The sequence below is a fragment of the Anguilla anguilla genome, chromosome 1 (assembly GCF_013347855.1).
Source record: "Anguilla anguilla isolate fAngAng1 chromosome 1, fAngAng1.pri, whole genome shotgun sequence".
In the NCBI taxonomy this organism is placed as follows: domain Eukaryota; kingdom Metazoa; phylum Chordata; class Actinopteri; order Anguilliformes; family Anguillidae; genus Anguilla; species Anguilla anguilla.
In genome coordinates this window covers 14,911,593-14,930,447 of record NC_049201.1, presented here as the reverse complement: position 1 = coordinate 14,930,447, position 18,855 = coordinate 14,911,593, and the positions used below count along the sequence as shown (strand labels likewise).

General features: G+C 51.8%; 1 protein-coding gene across 3 annotated transcripts in view; it reads left to right on the top strand.

Annotated features, from left to right (window-relative positions):
- LOC118209322 (transcription factor IIIB 90 kDa subunit-like) overlaps positions 1 to 8,480 on the top strand; it is a 59,158-nt gene extending 50,678 nt beyond the window's left edge. For all 3 annotated transcript variants that reach the window (XM_035384553.1, XM_035384562.1, XM_035384569.1), the window contains 3 exons: positions 5,758 to 5,809; positions 7,731 to 7,884; positions 8,189 to 8,480. In XM_035384553.1, the coding sequence (XP_035240444.1) occupies positions 5,758 to 5,809; positions 7,731 to 7,884; positions 8,189 to 8,232 (250 nt within the window). In that variant the 3' untranslated portion in view covers positions 8,233 to 8,480. The remainder of the gene's footprint in view (positions 1 to 5,757; positions 5,810 to 7,730; positions 7,885 to 8,188) is intronic.
- The last annotated feature ends 10,375 nt before the right edge of the window (positions 8,481 to 18,855 follow it).

The window sequence follows — 18,855 nt, the reverse complement described above, 5'->3', positions numbered from 1 at the left end:
TGATTTCTCTCACCTGTGTGAGCACTCGCACTGCGAGGTATCCTATTAACAACCGCAGGCTTACTGCTCCGCTCATCTCCTCAGGTTTTGGATTCTGTGGGGGTGAGGGTGGGGGGGGGGAGGTGGGTTCATTGTCTAATTCGGGGAGCTATAGCCTCGGTGCTAGAAAATGGCCGCTTGTAAATTGCTGGCCAGCTGCAGCGACACCGTCGTGTGGAAGTGTGGCGGCCTCGCCCGGCCCTTCCATTCGCTGAGGTGATGTCCTCCCTGTGGCAGGGCGGGCTGCGGCCCGTTTCCTGCACCGCGGGGTGGGGGTGGGGACGGAGCGCGAGGGGGCGGGGGGGTGGGTGTGGGGGTGGGGGAGGGGTTCGAGGTGAGGGGGCGGGGGGCGGGGGGGGGTGAGGTGAGGGCCGCGCCGCTGATCTGTCCAGACAGGTCTGTCTGTCGCCGGCGATGAAGTCAGAGCCGCAGAAGGCGCAGGGTGCTGATGGGATTGGTGATGTCACCGTGCGGGACAGAGAGAGAAGATGCTCTTTGTGTAAAGTGCATCATTCTTTGCATCCTCTTCATATCTTGTATTCTCTTGATATCATCTTTACCCTGTCTTTAAATATCGCTTTTCTTTTTGCGCCGGATCGAGTTGACATGTATTATTGATGTAATGACATGTGGAATGGCCCATCTAGACTCTCTGTGAATATTCTCTATTCTTTACCATTTTATAAAACTGCAAATTATGCAGTCTCACCTTAAATATATCGCTAATGAAATTGGCTTTCAATGCCCTCAGTGTGAGAGGAACTTGTAAATGTTTCCTCATTCCCTCTGATCCTAGCCCGTTGTGTTAAGCATCAAATTGGCCACTTTAATAATAGCGTGCTCCCTCAGTAAACTGACGGGATCAGATCTTTTGTTCCGGAGGGACATGGCTGTAATTATTAAAATAATGGAAGCACAATTAGACAAAGGACTGATAGCGACTGGCTGAGATGACACATCGGATGCAGGGAGGATTGGTCCCTGTCCCTCAGGATTCAGATACGGCACCTACACGTCTTCTAAAAAGCCTTCGTAAAAAAAAAAGAGCGAATTTTCCTCCACTGTAATTTTCCTGCCTGTCATAAACCTGTGACACATGGGATGAGTAAGCGCCCTGTAGTCCCGCTACCACCCCCCACCCCCCCCCCCACCCAACCCAGGATTTATGAGGCCCCGGTCGGGAAGTACAGGAGAGGGGGTGAGCGAGGTTACGGGGTTGCCGGGGGTGACTGGGATTATTGACGGAAGTGATTGATCGAAGGCGTCAGATTTATTTCACCGTGAAGTTGTTCCATTAGTGCTCCCATCGACCATCTGGCTGCAGGAGAGGCGCAGGCGAGGCTGGGCAGGCAGGGCTCTGAACCTCCCCTCTGCCCACCTCACCTCCGGCACGGCCTGCCGGTGTACCTCCTCAACGGACCTGAGTTCAGTCATCTCTGACATGCATGCATGGGTGCGTGTATTCTCTCTCTCTCACGGATGCACGTGCACACACACACTCATGCATGAAGCACAGCTACATAGGATTGTTTACCATAAGCTAGGCTACATCATTAGTATCTGGCAGAGGTGGAGTTTCCAGTGAATATGTGATATGTTTTTTTTTCAAGGAGTGCTCTTGGTGCTCTCCTTATGATTCACTGATATATTTACTAATGGTTGGGGTCTTATTTGTATCCTTTAGTTTGTCTGTTTTTCAGTAGCGATAACCGAACCAAATAATGCTCTTTCTGTTTTCTGTGAATTTGTATTATGTTTATGGTTTATACATACGGCCTGTCTCTTAGCCCCTGAAAGCTAAGGTCTTCTCAGTGATGGGTGATGTATAGCTATGAATAGATCAGTATAAATGTGCATTAAAACCTGAATTTAAACTGCATCTTGATATTTCTCCCGTGGGTTGGTACTCACCTCTAAAACTTATAGGCTATTTTTAAGCAGGCTAAACAAATGTCCTGACAATTTATCAAAAAACGCTTCTGCAGTGCCAGATACAGGTTGCGCCGTGAAAAGAAAAATAAGTCATTAAGGATCACGGTACGACAACAAAAAAGAAACGTCAGGTCTAGTTAAAGTACTCACCATAGGACTTAGAGCCACCGTCTGCTTTTGTTAAGCTCTCAGTAGCTTTGAATAAGCACTCGTGATATGGAGTGTAACTGGAGGGTTGTCTTCCTTTGGAAGTTTGCAGTTAATCTCGAGAGGAGCTACTTGGCAAATACCCGGGCGGAATTTAAATGTTTGATGACCACCACAGCAGCCTGCTGCTGGCTGCCTGCGGTTATCAGTGCTGGTAGAGGATGAGATTGTGGGCCGTAGCGCTTCAGTGAGAGAGTCAAGGTTTTAAAGCGGTGGCAACAAATTTAGCATGGCTGTGGCAAAAAATTTTTGCATGCGTGTGCCAGGCTGTGGAAAGAGGAATGTGAAAATTTAGTAAAAGGCTGAACCTGGGCTAGAATCATGTGTTGCAATGATTCTCAAATGTCACATATCCAACCAAATATTTGAGGCAGCCCGCTCTGGAAATCTATTGGTTTGTCCTGGATGGACGTACTGTGGGTCTCAGTTCCCAGATTGTATGCTCATCTTGGCCAGTGGTGAGCAAAGATCCTTTTAAAGCTGAGCCAATGAGAGAGCAGGAGTGACCTTCTTGAGGAACGTTTGAGTTTCTTAGTGTAGTGAACACTAGCAGAAGAGGTACAGGCAGCACTTTGGTTATGCGGTGTCCAAAAACGAATGAACTACTCTAAATAAATCCAATCACATTTGCAGGGCTTATAGATGCTGAAACAGAAGCATGAACAGATGGTTAGTCTAATATATTAAATGCCGCTGTTATTTTATTAAAGCGAGTTTTAAATCATACCGTTAAACTGATTCCAGCCACTTTGTCTTCCCTGCCGTAGCCATTAAATCTTAGGTATGAAGCTTTACCAATTCCCTCCCCACCCTTTTTTAAAAAATTTGCCCTGGTTTGTAAAAATGAGGGCAGGAGGAAGTGTGCTTCGCTGCCAGGTTGAGCGTTCCTGTTGTTCTCTTTGGCCAGGCTTGGAGCGGGCCCTGTAAGAGCCAGGCCGTGCCTGCGGAGCCGCTGGCCCAGTCTGCCCCGGGGCATCTTTCAGGGGGGAAGGTGGTAATTGGTTTGGAAGATTCCGGCGGCGGGGGCTTTTTCCCGCGTGCGGAGCGCTCTGCGGCTCTGATTTCCCTCAGTTCTGGCGGACCTGCTGTGAGGAGCGGCGGAGGCTGCAGAAGCCGTGTTTGGCGGGTGGATGCTGGGCTCGGCGGGGCGGGACGCTCCAGCACCGCGGAACCTTCCGGAAGCCCGGCTGTCGCCTCCCATGATCTCCCGCCCCCCAGGCGGCAGCAGCAAGGAGTCTCTCGCGCGGTCCGCCACAGAGTCCTCCTGGCATGGGATGGGACGGGACGGGACTGCCGCAGCCCGCCACCGGGGCGCCCCCGTGGGGTCAGGAGGACCCGCGCAGTCAGTGGACGGCCACCATGCCCCGCCCGCGTGCGGTCTGCGTCTCACATCAGAACGCCCCGCAGAACACATGTCACTCCGAGTCGCCGCTGTGATCCGTGATGGCGTGGCCCAGGGGCTGATGGGAGCTCGTGTGAGAGCTGAGGGAGTTACCCCCGCCGCACGCTGCCAGGCTGTCGAGTATAAAACGCACCCAATTGGCTTAGAGGGCCGGCGGTCAAAAGCGCTACAGCTTTGCCCTGTGAATGTGACACGGAATGAAACGATGGCTTCTGCACCATGTGCCCGTTCCCGCTCTCTGCCGTGGTAGACGTGGTACCAGAGCCAGTAAAACAGAACAGCATATGTTCGCATGGGGAAAGAAACTGGACACAAATGCGGTTTAACGTTGTTCCGTGCTCTGCACATTGTACTTTTGTCTCTCTTTCTGCCGTGTGTTGTTCTTCCAGACTGGACGCGTTTTCCGAATAAGGGCCTGAAACATTTCGCCCTTATCTAGTGCGGGGGTGGGGGAGGGAAGCCGGTTGTTTAAAAATCAATTGTGTCTTGTGTTTGCTGGAGCTGGAGCTGGATCGCAGCGGGAAGTGCAACAATCAATCCTTCTGGCTCCAGTTTGGTTGCGGCCCTGCCAAGCGCCTCTCTGTCCCAGGGTGCATTGCTGCATGAATAGGAGGCAGTGGGGAGTTGTGCTGAAGTGGAGCTTCCACGGCCTAATCAAGGGCTGGAGAATTATTGACTTGCGTGCGTGCGCAAGACAGATTGTGCGCTGCAGTTCCCGAATTAGAGAATTTGAGCCTTGAGCTTGAGAATTGAATTGAATTGAAGTCATTAGAACAATTATTATAATTTATTCAGATGGCTGCTCCATTCGTAACGGATGATTTTTGGACTCATTTAATATAGCTGAGTCCTGAACTCTGTACGTTCTCAGCGAGGACCAGGGGGCTTGCTATCGATTCCCTCGTCCATTTCTCAATGAATGAATAACTAAACAATGCTCCGGCAGTTCCTCTTCCCCAGCCTCGCGGATGAAAAATCTGCAGACCTGTGAAATGTGAATATTGAGCCGGGCTGGGTTCCTCAGGGCTGCGCATTAATATCGCCCATTTAGCCCGTTAGCAGGTGTATTAGTCACAGCTCTGTGGTCACAGACCCCGGTTGTCAGCGGGGATTTTACCGAGAGGCACCCCAAGACGTTTTCGGTTTCACGTTCGGTGAAAAGCGACGGCGACCGCGAAACGGGACGGATCCGACGGAGACCGCAGAACCGCCGCCGCGCGGACCCGGCAGATGGCTAATGCTGGATGGCTTTCTAATGAGTCCCTACAAAGGGAGAGGAGAAGCGCGCGCGCCGAACACATTCCTCCTCCTAAGCAGATTAATTAAAAGCAGTTCCTCTTATCGGTGTGTAAAGTGCTTACAGTAAGTCCCCAGGGAGGCTCCCTTGGAGAGGCTGAGGGAAAGATGCTAATTTTGAACCGTTGGCGAGCTCGCCTTTGAATTACAGCCTTTTGTTTTTTGCGCCCGGGTTGTTTTGGCCCTGCCTCTTTTTTTTTTTTCTTTTTTTTGCTTCAAAAAAAAGAGAAAAGAATTTAAAATAAAATAAAAATCTTTTCAGCTCTCGCACGCACTAGTATTTAGTCATGTAGAAGGTTTGCGGTTTTATGGGGTGTGCACACAAAGGTCCATTGTCAGCCTGGGTCTGCGTGGAGCAAAGTCCCCCTTTCATTAAAGAGGACCCATAAAAACGGGCAGACGGAATACCTGCGGCCCGCGTCAGACAGCTCCAGGGCCCCATGGGAAGGCCGCCTGCACGTATGTTCCATGTTTAGTGGGCCCGGCTTAGACATGTCCGGCTCAGAAACACCTCTGGGTGTGCACTTGACAGCCATTTCTCCTCTAATCTTTTAAGATTAATTCAGACAGGCCCTCTAATAGGAGGCTTTTATGGAGGTAAGAGACCATTTCTAGCCATCTTAACAGTTCCTTTGTCAATGCTTGTGGCTTTCATTAGACTCAGAAATTATGGTGTTGGATTAATTGGGTTTATTATATTGAAGAATGAGATATTGGGGGCGGAAGGGCATTCTGAAGTGAAGCAGAGTCTTTTCATTTCTCAAGGAGACTGAGGAGAGAAAATGTCTTCATTTGCACGCTGTAGACTGTCTTATATATTCTCTCTCTCTCTCTCTCTCCTCTATCCTCTCTTCTCCCTTCTCTCCTCTCCTCTCTCTCAGGTTACGGCCGTTGATATCAGGTCAGCCCTGTAAGAAGCTTGCGATTGACCAGGTGAGCCCTGTCACAGAGGAGCTATTGTCTCTCTGATCTGAAGCATTCACATGGCACCAGTCTGTCTAATAGCAGCGGCAGTGACCCGTGGCACACAAACATTGCCACTGTTGCTGCTGTAGATGTCGAAGACATTTGGGTTTGAATCTGTATTTATAGTGAATGCCTTGTATAGTTTCGAGCCAGCTGCAGACTGTCAGAAGATTAATTTATGCTTAATCTATGAAGAAAAATGTGTATTTTCATATGTTGGATGTGTTCAAGTGTTGGAGCTTTGCTTTGCTTTCCTCCCACAGCGCCTCATTCTAGTTACATTTTAACTTGCATGGTATTTTGGGTTTTATCTTTTCTTTCATGATTTTTTTGTAGTTTAATTTGGATGTCGTCTGTGCGGCATGCGTGCAGATACAGTGAGTTTATGTCTCTCGGAGAGCAGTGCGGAGGGTATGTGGTCCGCTGAGCTCCTGTAGTCCCGAATAGGGCTGAATAGGGCTTCACAGCACATCTACCAGGAAGAAAACACTGCCACGAGGGGCTGGGGTCAACTGGCCTGTTGCTAGGCAACCCCTCACCACCTCCTGGGCGCTGAAAAAAGGCTTTTTTACGATTGGCTGGAACTGAATGAGGAGCAAGTCCTCGTTACATAATGTTGCCTTTATTCCTGCGAGGGAGCAGAGAAGAAATGTATGCTTCGCCGTTGCTTGGCAGTTTTTTTCTTCCTTTTTTTTGAAAAGAAACAAAAACAAACCTCACTTTTTAAATCTCAAACGAAAGTGGCAGTTAGACTTGGAACCCTCGGAGTTCCCACATTCTGTGGTTTTGTTTAAAAGGTAGCAATCACCTTGCTGAAGTGGAAATTGGCTTCCTTCACCGTTCCTGCCGACCATTAAACTGGATTTAAATTATGTTTGTGTACACACACAAACACACACACTGACACACACACACGCGCACACGTGCACGCACACACACACACACACACGCACACACAAACAAACACACACACACACATGCACGCACTCACACACACGCACATGCACACACAAACACAAATACAAACACACACACCTGAACCGGGTGTCCCCGCTCTCTCTCCCAGAAGGAGCTGCGTGTGGCCGGGAGGGCGGCGGTCTCTGTCTTCTCCAGCGCGGCGGTGAGCGCGGGTGTAAGGAGCGGTCGGGGGCTGCCCGCGAGGGCTGCAGGAGGCCCCGTCTGAGGAGGCCGTCCGCAGGCCGTCCGCAGGCCCGCTGATCGCTCATTATTGGGCCCTGCGCCGGCCCGTCCGGCTGTGACAGCCTGGAAATCGCCCCGATAATTAGACGGAGGTCACGCTTTAATTAGTTTGGGAGAATTTCTCCGTACACGATAATTAATTAGCTCCCCTTCTCCTCTGGCGACCCGGAGAGCCTCGCTCGGAGGCGGCCAATCGGACGGTGCGGTCCAGCTGGGCGCGAGGGAGCAGTACCTTAGATGAGGTCTCTCGCTGAGGGACAACTGGAGGAGGCCAGCAGACAACAGCAGAGCCTGTCAGCTCCCCTGACCCTCCTGTACACAGCTCACCTCCTCCACCTCCCTCCCGCCTTCCGGAAATATCCATCACAATTGGACACTGTATACAGCTTAGTGTTTACTCTATGTATACCTTAATTATTTCTTTTGAATTCAGATGTACATGTGGTAAATAATCAGGGATGGTACTGGACAAGAGCAACAGGGGCAACCATGTATACAGAGAAAGAAACAGAACGTATTATTTCAAAATAAAAATAAATAATAACAATTATTTGAAAATAGATGGAGAAAATGTGGGAAGGAGTTTTAGAGACTGTGGTTTTATGTTCTGAGGTCAGCAGGAGTTGGGCGTGGCGCAGGGAAGGTGCAGAGGGAATATCGTTGACTTTCCTGTGCTCTTATTGGGTAGGCTGCCCTGGGCGGGGCCTCAGCAGGGCCCTCTGACCAACCGCAGTCGGTGCTGGTGGAGAGCGGGCCGGTGGTGTACGAGGACGTGGCGGAGGAAGAAGAGGAAGAGGAGGAAGAGCCCTGTTTCAGTGCCATGCAGCTAATGGGTGGCACTGGTCAGTGATCTCATCTTATCGTCTATGAACAGAGACCGAATGTTGTGCTGTAAATAGTATAGAGGGAAACATGGTGAACATGTGATGCTAAATGCGTGTAAACAAATGCTCTATAGTTAATAACAGCAGGAAGTGATTGTATCTCAGTCTTCAGTTTTCCTTCTGAAGAGGCACTGAAAGAGGTGTATCTACTAGTGTCATTCAGGATTGTAAAACCAGTGTGTTCCTCCTCTTCCTGGTCTGGCAGTGTTTTGGATACGGCGCTAGGAAGGTTTGCTAACCGACTCCTTTGTCCTGTTCTCAGAGTACGGGTGTGAAGGGGACGACGACGACGGCGGCGGCTTCTAGCGTCCGTGCCTTTGTGCTGAGGTCAGGTGAAGGTCTGCCTCGCCCTGTGGCTCCAGGACAGCGAGAGACTGGCACACACTGGTGGAGACACTCGGCCGGGTTAGACCCCGTGTCATTTTGGACCGGTCTGGGCGAGGAGGAAGACCGCACACGCCAAAGCACCCTTACTCTACAAACATTTCTGAGCAGCACTTGATCCCGAATTGGGCCCGGGCACACGGACGGGGTATTGGCGGGGAGGGAGGAGTCTTGCGAAGGGGTGGGGTGGGGGGGTGGGGGTGGGGGGGAACGGCGGCGGTGGTACCGAACCGCGGTAGCGGAGCGGTCCGATTCCCGCCGGAGCCCGGCGCAAGGGTGCGGTGCCAGTGTTAATCAGCAGAATGGGAGCATAAACACATGAATAAGTAACAGAGTCATGAGTAATTAAGAGTCGCGCTGTCAGAGGCAGACATGATGAATAACCTGTCGCTGCGCGCGCGGGAGCGTCTGAGCATGTGCTGCGGGCCGCGGCGCCGCGCGAGAGCGACAGAGCGACGCCCGCGCTCGACGGGAGCGCCCGTCCTCTCTTTCCGGTACTTTCTCAGCGGCTAATGAGGGACGGGCTTTTATTAGCGCTGCCATTCACACGCGGGAGCAGTCGCCGCAAACTGAAAAGGGGGGGGGGGGTGGCATGAAATGGCGACGCGTGATGGATGTTCTCGCGTCGTCCTCCAGTATTTACGGTCTTGGGCGGACGGGGGCGGACCTTGAAGGAACGCGCCTGTTGCGGGACGTGCGCTCGCCACCGAGCGTCTCCGGGCTGGAAGGTCGGTCCATCCTTTCTTGAAGAAAAGACGGTCCGAGAAGGTCCGCCGCCGGCCTGCCTCTTCGCTGCCGCTGTACTTAAAATGGCCGCCTCCGCCGTGCGGCTCCTCCGCTGTGTCCTTCTCCTCGGCTGTTCCCCAGTGCCTTCCGTTAGCGGTGTAGCCTCCCCCTTACCTGTGTCTGAAGCGCTGCAGCGCACTGTGAGCTTACGGTGAGCGCCGCCGTCCCTGTGCGCTACGGCTGGTAGCGCTGCCTCACGCCGCGCGGCTGCCTTACCGAGCGGCCGTCACAGCACAGTTCCGTTTTTTAAACCAAAGCATGACGTCGCCTTAAAATGGCAGGTGGACTCCCGCTCGCGCTCGGAGTTGTTTACGGAGTCGTTCATTTTAATCGAGTTTACGTTGCGTCGTTTAAACCGACCTGACTGCGGCTCAGCCGTCGGCGCCGAGCCGACGCCGCGAGCCGCTGTTTCGAGTGCGCTGTCACGTGCAGGTTTTTTTTTGTTTTTTTTTTTAATTGTATTTTTTTTTTTTTGCTCCTCTCCAGTTGCTGCTGCGAGTTATTTGATCACATAAATGTGTTCAGACAGTGTTTTCCTGCGCCTGTCTTGTTGCTGTGCCGAGCCGATCAGCTATCTGCAGGGGCAGGGATCCTTGTGTAATGTCTTCCCATTCTGTGTACGCACCTGAATGAATGCTAATGTCTGTTTTGCACACGATGTGTAGGTTGTGTGTGCAATATATATATATATAGGGCCCGCGAATCCATTCCATATGAATTATTATTATTATCATTTTTAATGAAATTACCTCTCAATTGTTGCTCTGTTACAGTGTCAAGGTTATTTTTTTGTGCTTGCTTCTGGAATGAAGGGTCTGAAAGGAGAGTCTGTAAAATATCGTCTCCTGGTTTATTCCGTATGTTGAACGTCACCGCCATCAGTATTTCAACAGTGCTAGTCCAGGAACTAGCCCTACGAAAGCTGTCATTTCTACTGTCTTTATCGAGCATGACGCCCATGACATTTCAAATTGTCATCTCAATAAACATCCATTTCAACAAGCGACATTTGAATGTGGTTTGTCTTCCTCATTTGACTAGTATAACAGGTTTGGCAGGTGCAGCAAGATGCAAGGATCAGTGATGGTCAGAACTGTCCTTCTGAGGGAGAAATAAAAAAACAATGAGACCTCATTCACTTCGTATTCGTTCATTCGTTCATACGTTCTTGTTTAGGAAGTTTTTGCATTTCCTCTTCCGAAATGTATAATTCAGAAAGATGTGCCTGGCTGTCAGTCTCCGCCATTCGGGCTCAGGCGGGGGGCTCCCGTCATTCCAGTTGTTTCCTGTGAGGAAGCCGGAGCAGATGCCGGAGCCTGTGTTTTCTGGGAAGATCAGCGGCCCACCTGTCCGACGGGCTTACCGTCTCGCCGAATGACAGGCGATGTTTTCCTATCCCCGAACCTCTGATGGAAAACGACAAGCAATTAAAGCAGTTTTTTCGGATGGTGTTGATTTGACGGTGCGAGGGAGGGAGGAAAGACTACAAGCATCAGCTTTTCTTCTCCGCAACCCCGCGCTGATCGCCGCGGCTCTGCCCGGCTAAATTATGCATCGCTCCTCGCGCAGGACTTTGATTGTTATTCATGCAGCACTGACTTCTGGGAAAGCACTCGTTTCGGAGGTTCGCGCTGTCGTTTTCGAACGACGGCAGCGTCAGGATGGCAGGTTTTTTTTTTTTCTTCTTCTTTTTGTAGAGCTGGTGTTTGTGAACATCACCACGTACTCCCCACAACCTCCCTCTCTGCTTTTGCACAACGGTGAAAACGGAGCCTGCATCTCTCTGCTTGGTCTCCAGAGGAGCGGATCAAATGCTTTCTCTGGTAGAGGAGAACATCGGAGTTCAGGAGGTGAATGGCAGGTAAGGGCTGGGCCGTGATTGGTGTAGACGCCTGTGGGAGAGCGCGGCAGCGGCTCACGTCAAAGCGAAGGCCTCTGCTCAGGTGCCCCGTGCCGTCCTCTCGGTGCCCCTCTTCCCGTAGGGCCTCCAGGCAGAAGTGGCCCGTAAGCAGCCATTTCCCCTCGGTCTGCCGAGTGCCCTCTCTGTCCCCGCGTCACCTCAAGAGGTCCCGCCGGAGAGAGGCACGGCCATCGCCGTGGCGATTGCCGCTCTGTCGATCGTCCCTCCCCGGACAAGGCTCCTGTGTGATCCTATCTCCCTGTGCTTCCTGAGCCTTTATCGCCGTCCGCTCAGACATGATGCAGACTTCTCATTTCTATCGTTACGTTCTTTATTTGTTCTCGTGGTTGGCTGGTTGGGTCCTGTCGACTTGCTCTACGCTGCATGCGTTTTGTCGACATCGAAGATTACTGTTCGGATGCAGGAGAGCTAATCGGGGGAAGTGGCTTGCTCTGTTTTTAACCCTTTGGTCCCTGCGTCGTTTTGTCCAGCCCCTTATCGGCCGTTCCACAGGGCCAGGCTGCCTCCGAGCTGAGCGTGGCTGTCGGAGGAATACAGCACAAAGCCTGTCATCGCCCACTGTTGTGCCATAGAGCGCGGAGGGCAGTGTGTAATTTGGGTAATCAGCACGCCCGTCACGCGGGCACCTTGTGTTTAGTTCTCGGGGTGATTGTTGTTTACGCCTGCTCCCTGTGTCTTAACATGTCATGGCCTCCAGTCTGCAGACAGGGCTTTCGCATGTCGTTCACGTCTATGGTTTCAGAAGCACCCCAACGGGGGAGAAAAGTCCCCCTGCACCCCCCCCCCCCGAATTTACATAAGTCCCCCAAGTATACGGCAGGGCTGTGTACTGTGTGTGTATATCTATTTGTGTTTGTGTGTGTGTGAGATATGGGGCTCTTGTGTGTTGTCGCATGTGCGTGTGTGAGTGAGCGAGAGTGTTCGATTCAGCACTTGTGTGAGTGTTTGCATGTGTGTGTTCGATACATGGCTGTGTTTCTGTGTGAGAGTCTGTGTGTGTGCGCAGGTGAGTATGTATCTGCGTGTTCGATACATGGATGTGTGTGTGTGTGTGCGTTCGATACATGGCTGTGTGCCTCCGTGCGTGCGTCTGTATGTGTAAGAAAGAGAGGCAACAGATGGCGGTTCTTCTCCCTCCACCTGTGTTGTGGCTCTGCCAGTGTCTCATCTGCAGTGGCTGACAGTCATTAAGCTGGACCAGGGGAACAGGCTTGTGATGTCACTCATCCTTCATGCCTTCACATTTTATTGTGGAACGTGTTCTCCTGCCAGACTTCCACCCCCCTCCCCCATCAAAGCAGTGGCTATAGAATGTCATCGTGATTGCCAAATTTCTCATAAGGCTCTCCGATATCATGCTCGCAGATGAAAGCGCGCACAGCTTGAGTTTATTTATTCTTTAAACTGCAATGTGACTCGCATAGAAACCGAAAGCTTCCTTGCACGACTGTTAAGGGTTTGAAGACTTATTAGATATGTAAAGATTCATAAAATAAGGTTTCGAGGCACTCTTGATGAAGACTGAAGCATTAAGCTCTGCAGAATGAGGAACTTTTTGTCTACAGGATGTGATTACCTTGTGACTAAAAGCAGCTCAGCCGTGATCTTCCAAACGGAGAGATTTGAAATTCGATTTCAAAAGCATTTGGGCTGTAATGGCCAATTTATTTTTGGGGGGCCTAGCGAGTGGAACAGGTTTCTTGCTCTCTGGCGTGTTCAACGCTATCCAGTATCAGAGCCGAGTCTAAGGTGTGGGTGAAGATAATGCGCACCGAGAAAGGGCTCACGTTTCTTAAGCCCCCGATCAAACGGTAAGAAACACCACACTCCGAACCTCTGGCCGCGTAATGACATTATCGCGCTGCGTACTGTTCGGGCAGATCTGCCCTTCTTCTCCTGTTAATTACGTGCGTAACTGATAGGTGTGTTCGGTGATGGTTTTTGAGGTGCCATTTTGTGGGAGATATCAGGTTATGGCCTTCAAAGCGCTGGAAAACCGGAGCTCTGTATTTTGCTGCTGATGTGAAAGACTCGATCTGTGGTGCAGCCGGCCAGGGGCGGGGTTTCCCGTCCTGTCGCGCTGTCACTCATCTGCAATGCAGATACAGGGCTCCTGTCGATGCGCTGACCCCTCTCCTCTCCCCCTCTTAAAGCGCGCCTAAGGCTTTGACTTTGCCCAGTGCCCTTCAGACATTTTGAGAGTCCTTGGCTGGGAATCACTGTGGTCTGTGAGCTGAAGGAGAAATGGTTCTGTCTAAAGGAAGGCTGATTGACTTGCTGAGTTGTCCTCTCTGTACAGTGGAGGTCAGGAACCCCATAACTGTTCTCTGTGATTCTTATCTCTCTGGTTCAGATAATGGTCCAGCGCCCTGCTGACCAGCCGTTCTTGTTTGCGCTTGGACATATTAGCACAGCGTGAGTCTCTCATCATTCTAATGGCAAACGAATGACAATATCGCATCGGAGTCATTCTGGTTTGCGCTAGGACATGTTAGCGTCATGAGGCTCATCATTCTGATGACGAGTAAATGACAGTATCGTGTCAGAGTCAACTGTTAGCGCCCCTCTCCTCTCAGTGTATAGGCTGTAGACGGGGACTCGCTATCTCTGCGTGCGGCGTGGCTAGCTGGTGGGGCACGCGCTGAGGCTTACGGGGTTCGTTAGCGGCGAGCGCCGTGGCTGTCGTGTTGTCGGCGCTATTTCTGGCCGCGTAAATGGAGCATCTCAATCTGCATCGCTGTTCTCTGAGCCCACCCTCCATGCATGTTTCAGGATATCTTCTACCCCAGTTTCATTTAGTGCTCCCTTTAACTGTGTAATGTCATTTACGTCGAAGTCAGTTTCTTGCGTCACTCGTTGGCAAAAAAAAATGCAGGGCCGCGTGTCACTGCTTAACAAAGTGCGCGTATTTTTCATCATCCTGGATGGAGTTGGTCAAACAGACAGGGTCTTGTGACCCAGTCATTATTGCAGAGGGACTGGAGGTTGAGTGCAGGGTTAGCGAGCGTGGCATCAGTCTAATGAGATTTCAGTTCAATGAGAACTCTAATATATTCCATTATTCTTCACTATTTTGAGTAAGCACAGTATCTTACAGAAGGTTGTGGTGGTGCAGAGCCAAACCCAGAAGGCAGAGGACACATGGTGGGCCAGTGCCCTGCAGGGAATGCCATCACCGGGCTCACACATTCTACTAAAGGAGGACAATGTGGAGTTGTTTGTGACTTTGTGTCCTAGATAAGAATGATCTTGTACACGGTGTACAGCAATGGATGCTCAAATCCAGCCCTGGTTTTCTTTTTCTCCCAGGGAACGAACTGGACAGTTAGTGCTACTGACTGGCCAGACTGTCTTCGCACCTGACTCCCAGGTAAAGGGAGGGTGGGAAAACCAGCAGTTCTCGGCCCCAGAGGACCGTGATTTGAGTGACGGGGACATACGGTATATAGTTGAAGATGTGGATGTTTCTTTTTGTTCAGATTTTTTTTTGTCCAGAGTTTCTGTTCATTATAGAAAATCAACAGCAACAGCTCAATTGGTATTTTACACAGCCATCAACATGATTGAGACCGTCATGTTTCCATGGAAGCAGAGTGCTAGAACCTTCTGTAAACTTGCCCAGGGACATTTTGGAATACGCTCGCTGGGGTCCTTTTAAGATGGGAGCCAACAGAAGTGGAGAAGAAGGCAGCTTCCGGCAGCCCCGCGTGAAGCAGAGGCGTAAATGGACCCCCCCCCCCCCCCCCCCCCCCCCCTCGATTTTTTAAAACCCATCTACTGCTCTCTCCGCTCAGATCTGAGGTGGATGAGCTCGCATGCGGGCGCCGTTGCCGGCGGTAACGCGGGCTCCCTGCGCGGGCTCTGACGGCTGCAGTTTAGCCGCGGCGCGGGGCTTCGCCATAGGCCCCGGGACGGAAAGGCACCTTGCTGTGCGCTGCCCTCTCATTGGCTGTTCCGAATAACCCCGCCTGCCCTAAACCCGCTCCCCTCTCCCTCCCTCTCTGCCTCTCCCTCCTCCTGCATCAGCACTTTTTCCCCTCCGCTGTGTTTCCCTGGACCTTTCGCTGCGAGGGATTCTTTCACCTTCTCCCTTCGACCCGCGTTCATTACGCAGCGGGGGGCGGGGGGTGGGGGGCGGGGCGTTTTCCTAACGCGGGCTCTGGGCTTTTGCGGGCAGCCATTACTTGTCATCAGAAGACGAAGCGGACGAAAACGCAGACGCCGGAGCGCTGTTTCCGAAACGCCAGACGGGCTTCGCTGACGCCTCCTGCGTCCGACGGAGACCGACCTGCGCTGAGGGAGAGGCGAGGCGGGAGTCCGGCGACGCGTCTGCATCCCGTCCAATCGCGGCGTGCTGTAAACAGTGCACCCCCTCCCCCCGAGGACAGAGCTGTCGGGCGTAACCCGAGCTCGCGCCCCATGCGTCCTCCCTAACGAGCGCTCGGGCGGCGCTCTGCACGCGCTCAGCGCCCCGCTCCATGTCACGCGCGGGAGGCGCGGCGGGGCCCGCGCAGGTGACTCCTCGTGTCCGGAGGTGTAAATGAGGGGAGGCGCACGGGAGGGAGGGCCGCAGTGAGACCCCCGGGGCCCCGCTGTCATCCTGTCAGTAGTAATGAGCTGGCAGTGCGGGCCCACCGGCGCTCCTCTCCACAGTAATGATAGGAGAGTTCGGTTAGTCCCCCACACTCGTATTTACCGGTAATCCTGGACCATCTGCCGCTGTTCTTATTGATGAAGGTGATGTTCTTATGAGACGCGGCGTCCTCTGGGCTGTATATGTGGGCCTGTGTAATTGGATGGTTTGATCATCCCGGGTATCGTGGCACGTCTCGGTGTCGCCGTGGTTCACGTGGCCGAGCCGCTTCTTAAGCTGCTTATTTCGGCTCAATGAGCCCGTTTCACGTAGCGTTTCATTTGTGTTCCGTCTTGTTAAAATTGTGCGTGCCCGGGTCCCCCTCCCACTTCTCCCCCCCCCACTCCAAATGAAAGGGGTGGAAAAACTGTTTGCTCATTTAAATTCCAGGGAAAACGCCAGTGACTGTGAATGGGGGGGGGGGGGGAGGAAAGAGAAAACTAAAGCGATCCTTTAAAACGACACGAGGGCTTCCCGCCATTGTGCTCTGCAGTCAGGAAGAAGCCCTGCGCCGAGCCCCCCGTCACCTCACACAGAGCTCGGCCTCCCTCACAACCCCCGGTCCCAGGCAGATATCAGAGCCACACACCCAGAGAGTCCCCCCCCACATCACCCCCCCATCCTGCCGCGGTCCCCAGGGGAACAATAGCGCCTGCATCCTGAGACAGCGAGCGGGAGTGACCGCACCGAGGAGCCCAGCCGGCCGGGGTCAGGGGTCACCAGGTGCCACTCCCAGATAATGGGCCCCGCCGGGGCTCTCCACTGCAGGTGTGTCGGGCCCTTGAGCCGTAATTGCGGGGGCCGCTGCGACGGCGGAGGGCTTTTGTCGCGCTGAATGGGAGCCGGCGCGAGATGGGAGTCGGAGATAGAGAGCACAATGCGCGCGGTTTTATCTCCGCGGAGGCTCGCAACAAAAGAGCCGGCGCGGTTCAGATCATCAGTTAGAAACGCGGGCGCTCGTGTTGACCGAGCGCTGCGGATAGGGACGGATTTCGCCGCACCGCTCAGCGTTTCGGCAGACAGACGAAGTCCCCGCTCGTCTCTGGAGCACAGTGCTTAAAAAAATTTGGGGGAAATGTGTCTGACGGGCAGCTGTTTGTCTCGTGTGCGATGCGGAACAGAACTGGTAAATAGCTGTGTGTGGTCAACCGTCGAGCTAATTGCCCTAATTGAAAAAAGAAAAAATGGAGCGGGTCACCTGTTCAGCTAGAAACACAGTGGGAGTAATAAATTACAGTGTAGGGTGACCTGAGATCAGCTGCTTCTGAACTCGCCGCCTGTGCTAATTGTACACTCAGCTTTCATCCTTCAGTGCACATAACCGGGTATTAAAAATATCAAATCCATATTCGGAAGGAAAATCATTTAAAAAACAACAGATTCTTTGTTTGTGCCAACACAGATTTTTTTTTAAAGACCTAAGTTGTAGTCATCAAATTGTTGACATACTTTCCTTCAGTGTAAAATTATACTCTGGTTATGGATTGAAATGCACCAGGCCCTCCCTGATGTCTGTGTGTGACCTGTTATAGAATTTTCTTTGCGTTTCAGACAGTGAAGGGAGGTGAAGTAACTTCTCTACCCAGGGCATAGCTGACAGGATGTGGAAAAAAAAGACGAGACTGCTGGCCACAAAGACCCTCATTTACTGAGGTGTGCCTAACGGTCGATCGACAAAATCGAGTGAACAAAGTCCCGCGTGGACTTAATTCTTCGGGTGCTGTGATCGCTGCTCAGCGGAGGTAGGAGGTGCAGTATTATTTCTGGCCCCCGACAGCTCGGAACACAAACACCGGGTTACAGCTGTCATGGAGAAACGGGTCTGGCGCTGCTGCTGAACCACCTGTGGAACCTAATTGGCAGCAGCTAGTCTCCCGTTTCATGTGTTGTTATATGGCTTTACAAGTGGTGAAAGAAAAACAAAAAACTCCTCTAATTGATATTTAAATATTGCGTGTGAGAATTCTGATGTTGTAGTCTATGGTCTGTGAGTGTGGGAGAAGCCCATTAAGGGTTATTAATGTGGCGGGTTGTGGGCACCTCGCAGATGAAGTGTGATTGAAGCTCAGCTGGACGAGGGGCGCTGTAATAATTGGGATTAGTCCGATTGGAGGTGATCTATTAGCTGGCGTCATGCGGTGTTAACGTGTAGCCACTGTGTGTCTGACCTGGCCCCTCTACACTCACACATACACAAACACACACAGTTTCTCTCACGCACACACACACACACGCACGTACGCGCACACACACGTATACACACACACACACGTACGCACGCACACACGCATACACACACACGTACACATACACACACGTACGTGCACACATACACATACACACACGCACATACGTATGCGCACACACACGCGTACACACACATACACATACACACACGTACGTGCACACACACGCATACACACACGCACATACGTATGCGCACACACACACGCGTACACACAGGTACACATACACACACACTCTCTTTCTCTCATACACACACACACACACACACATACACTCAGACACACAAACACACACATATGTACGCGCACACACACACACACACACACAGGGCCCCCCGGGCTGATTGATGTCTGGAATCACCGGCCATAAGGGGGGACATTTTACCAGTCGGCGCTCCCGCCAGACGTGATTGGGGTCTGATTAATACCCGTCTGCCCCCCTGTTAATTACGCGTCTCTTTGTCCCAGTGGATGTGCATCCCGGTGGAAAAATCACTCAAGGTTTTTTTTAAATTATTATTTTGGCTTAATAGAATATCTGTGGAGATAATAATGGGCCCCTCAAGAACTGTTCGATTTTATGTTGCTTCTGTCATGTTCAGTGCTTTCTTGTTCTTTGGTGTTCAGTGATTAGAGTTGCCTGTGGATTGTCTTACGCCGTTTCAAAAGCATGGGATTAATGCGTAGGTTCTGCCGATGCCTTTAATGGTGAAACGCTGTCTGATTTCATGAATCCTCTGGCTTTCAGGAAAGTACCATATTTGGTTACTAATGTCTCTGAAATCATATATTCCCTAGAAATGGGTTCATGTGCATGAAGTAAAGGTTTCATAGGAACTGACTTTCAGGGAACGGACCCAAAGCCCTAGTTCATTTTGCTGCCGTTTGTTGCATTTTTCCCCTCCGTCAGGGACAAGTGCAAGCCCGATTGACTCCCAAGTGCAGAAAGACCAAAGCCA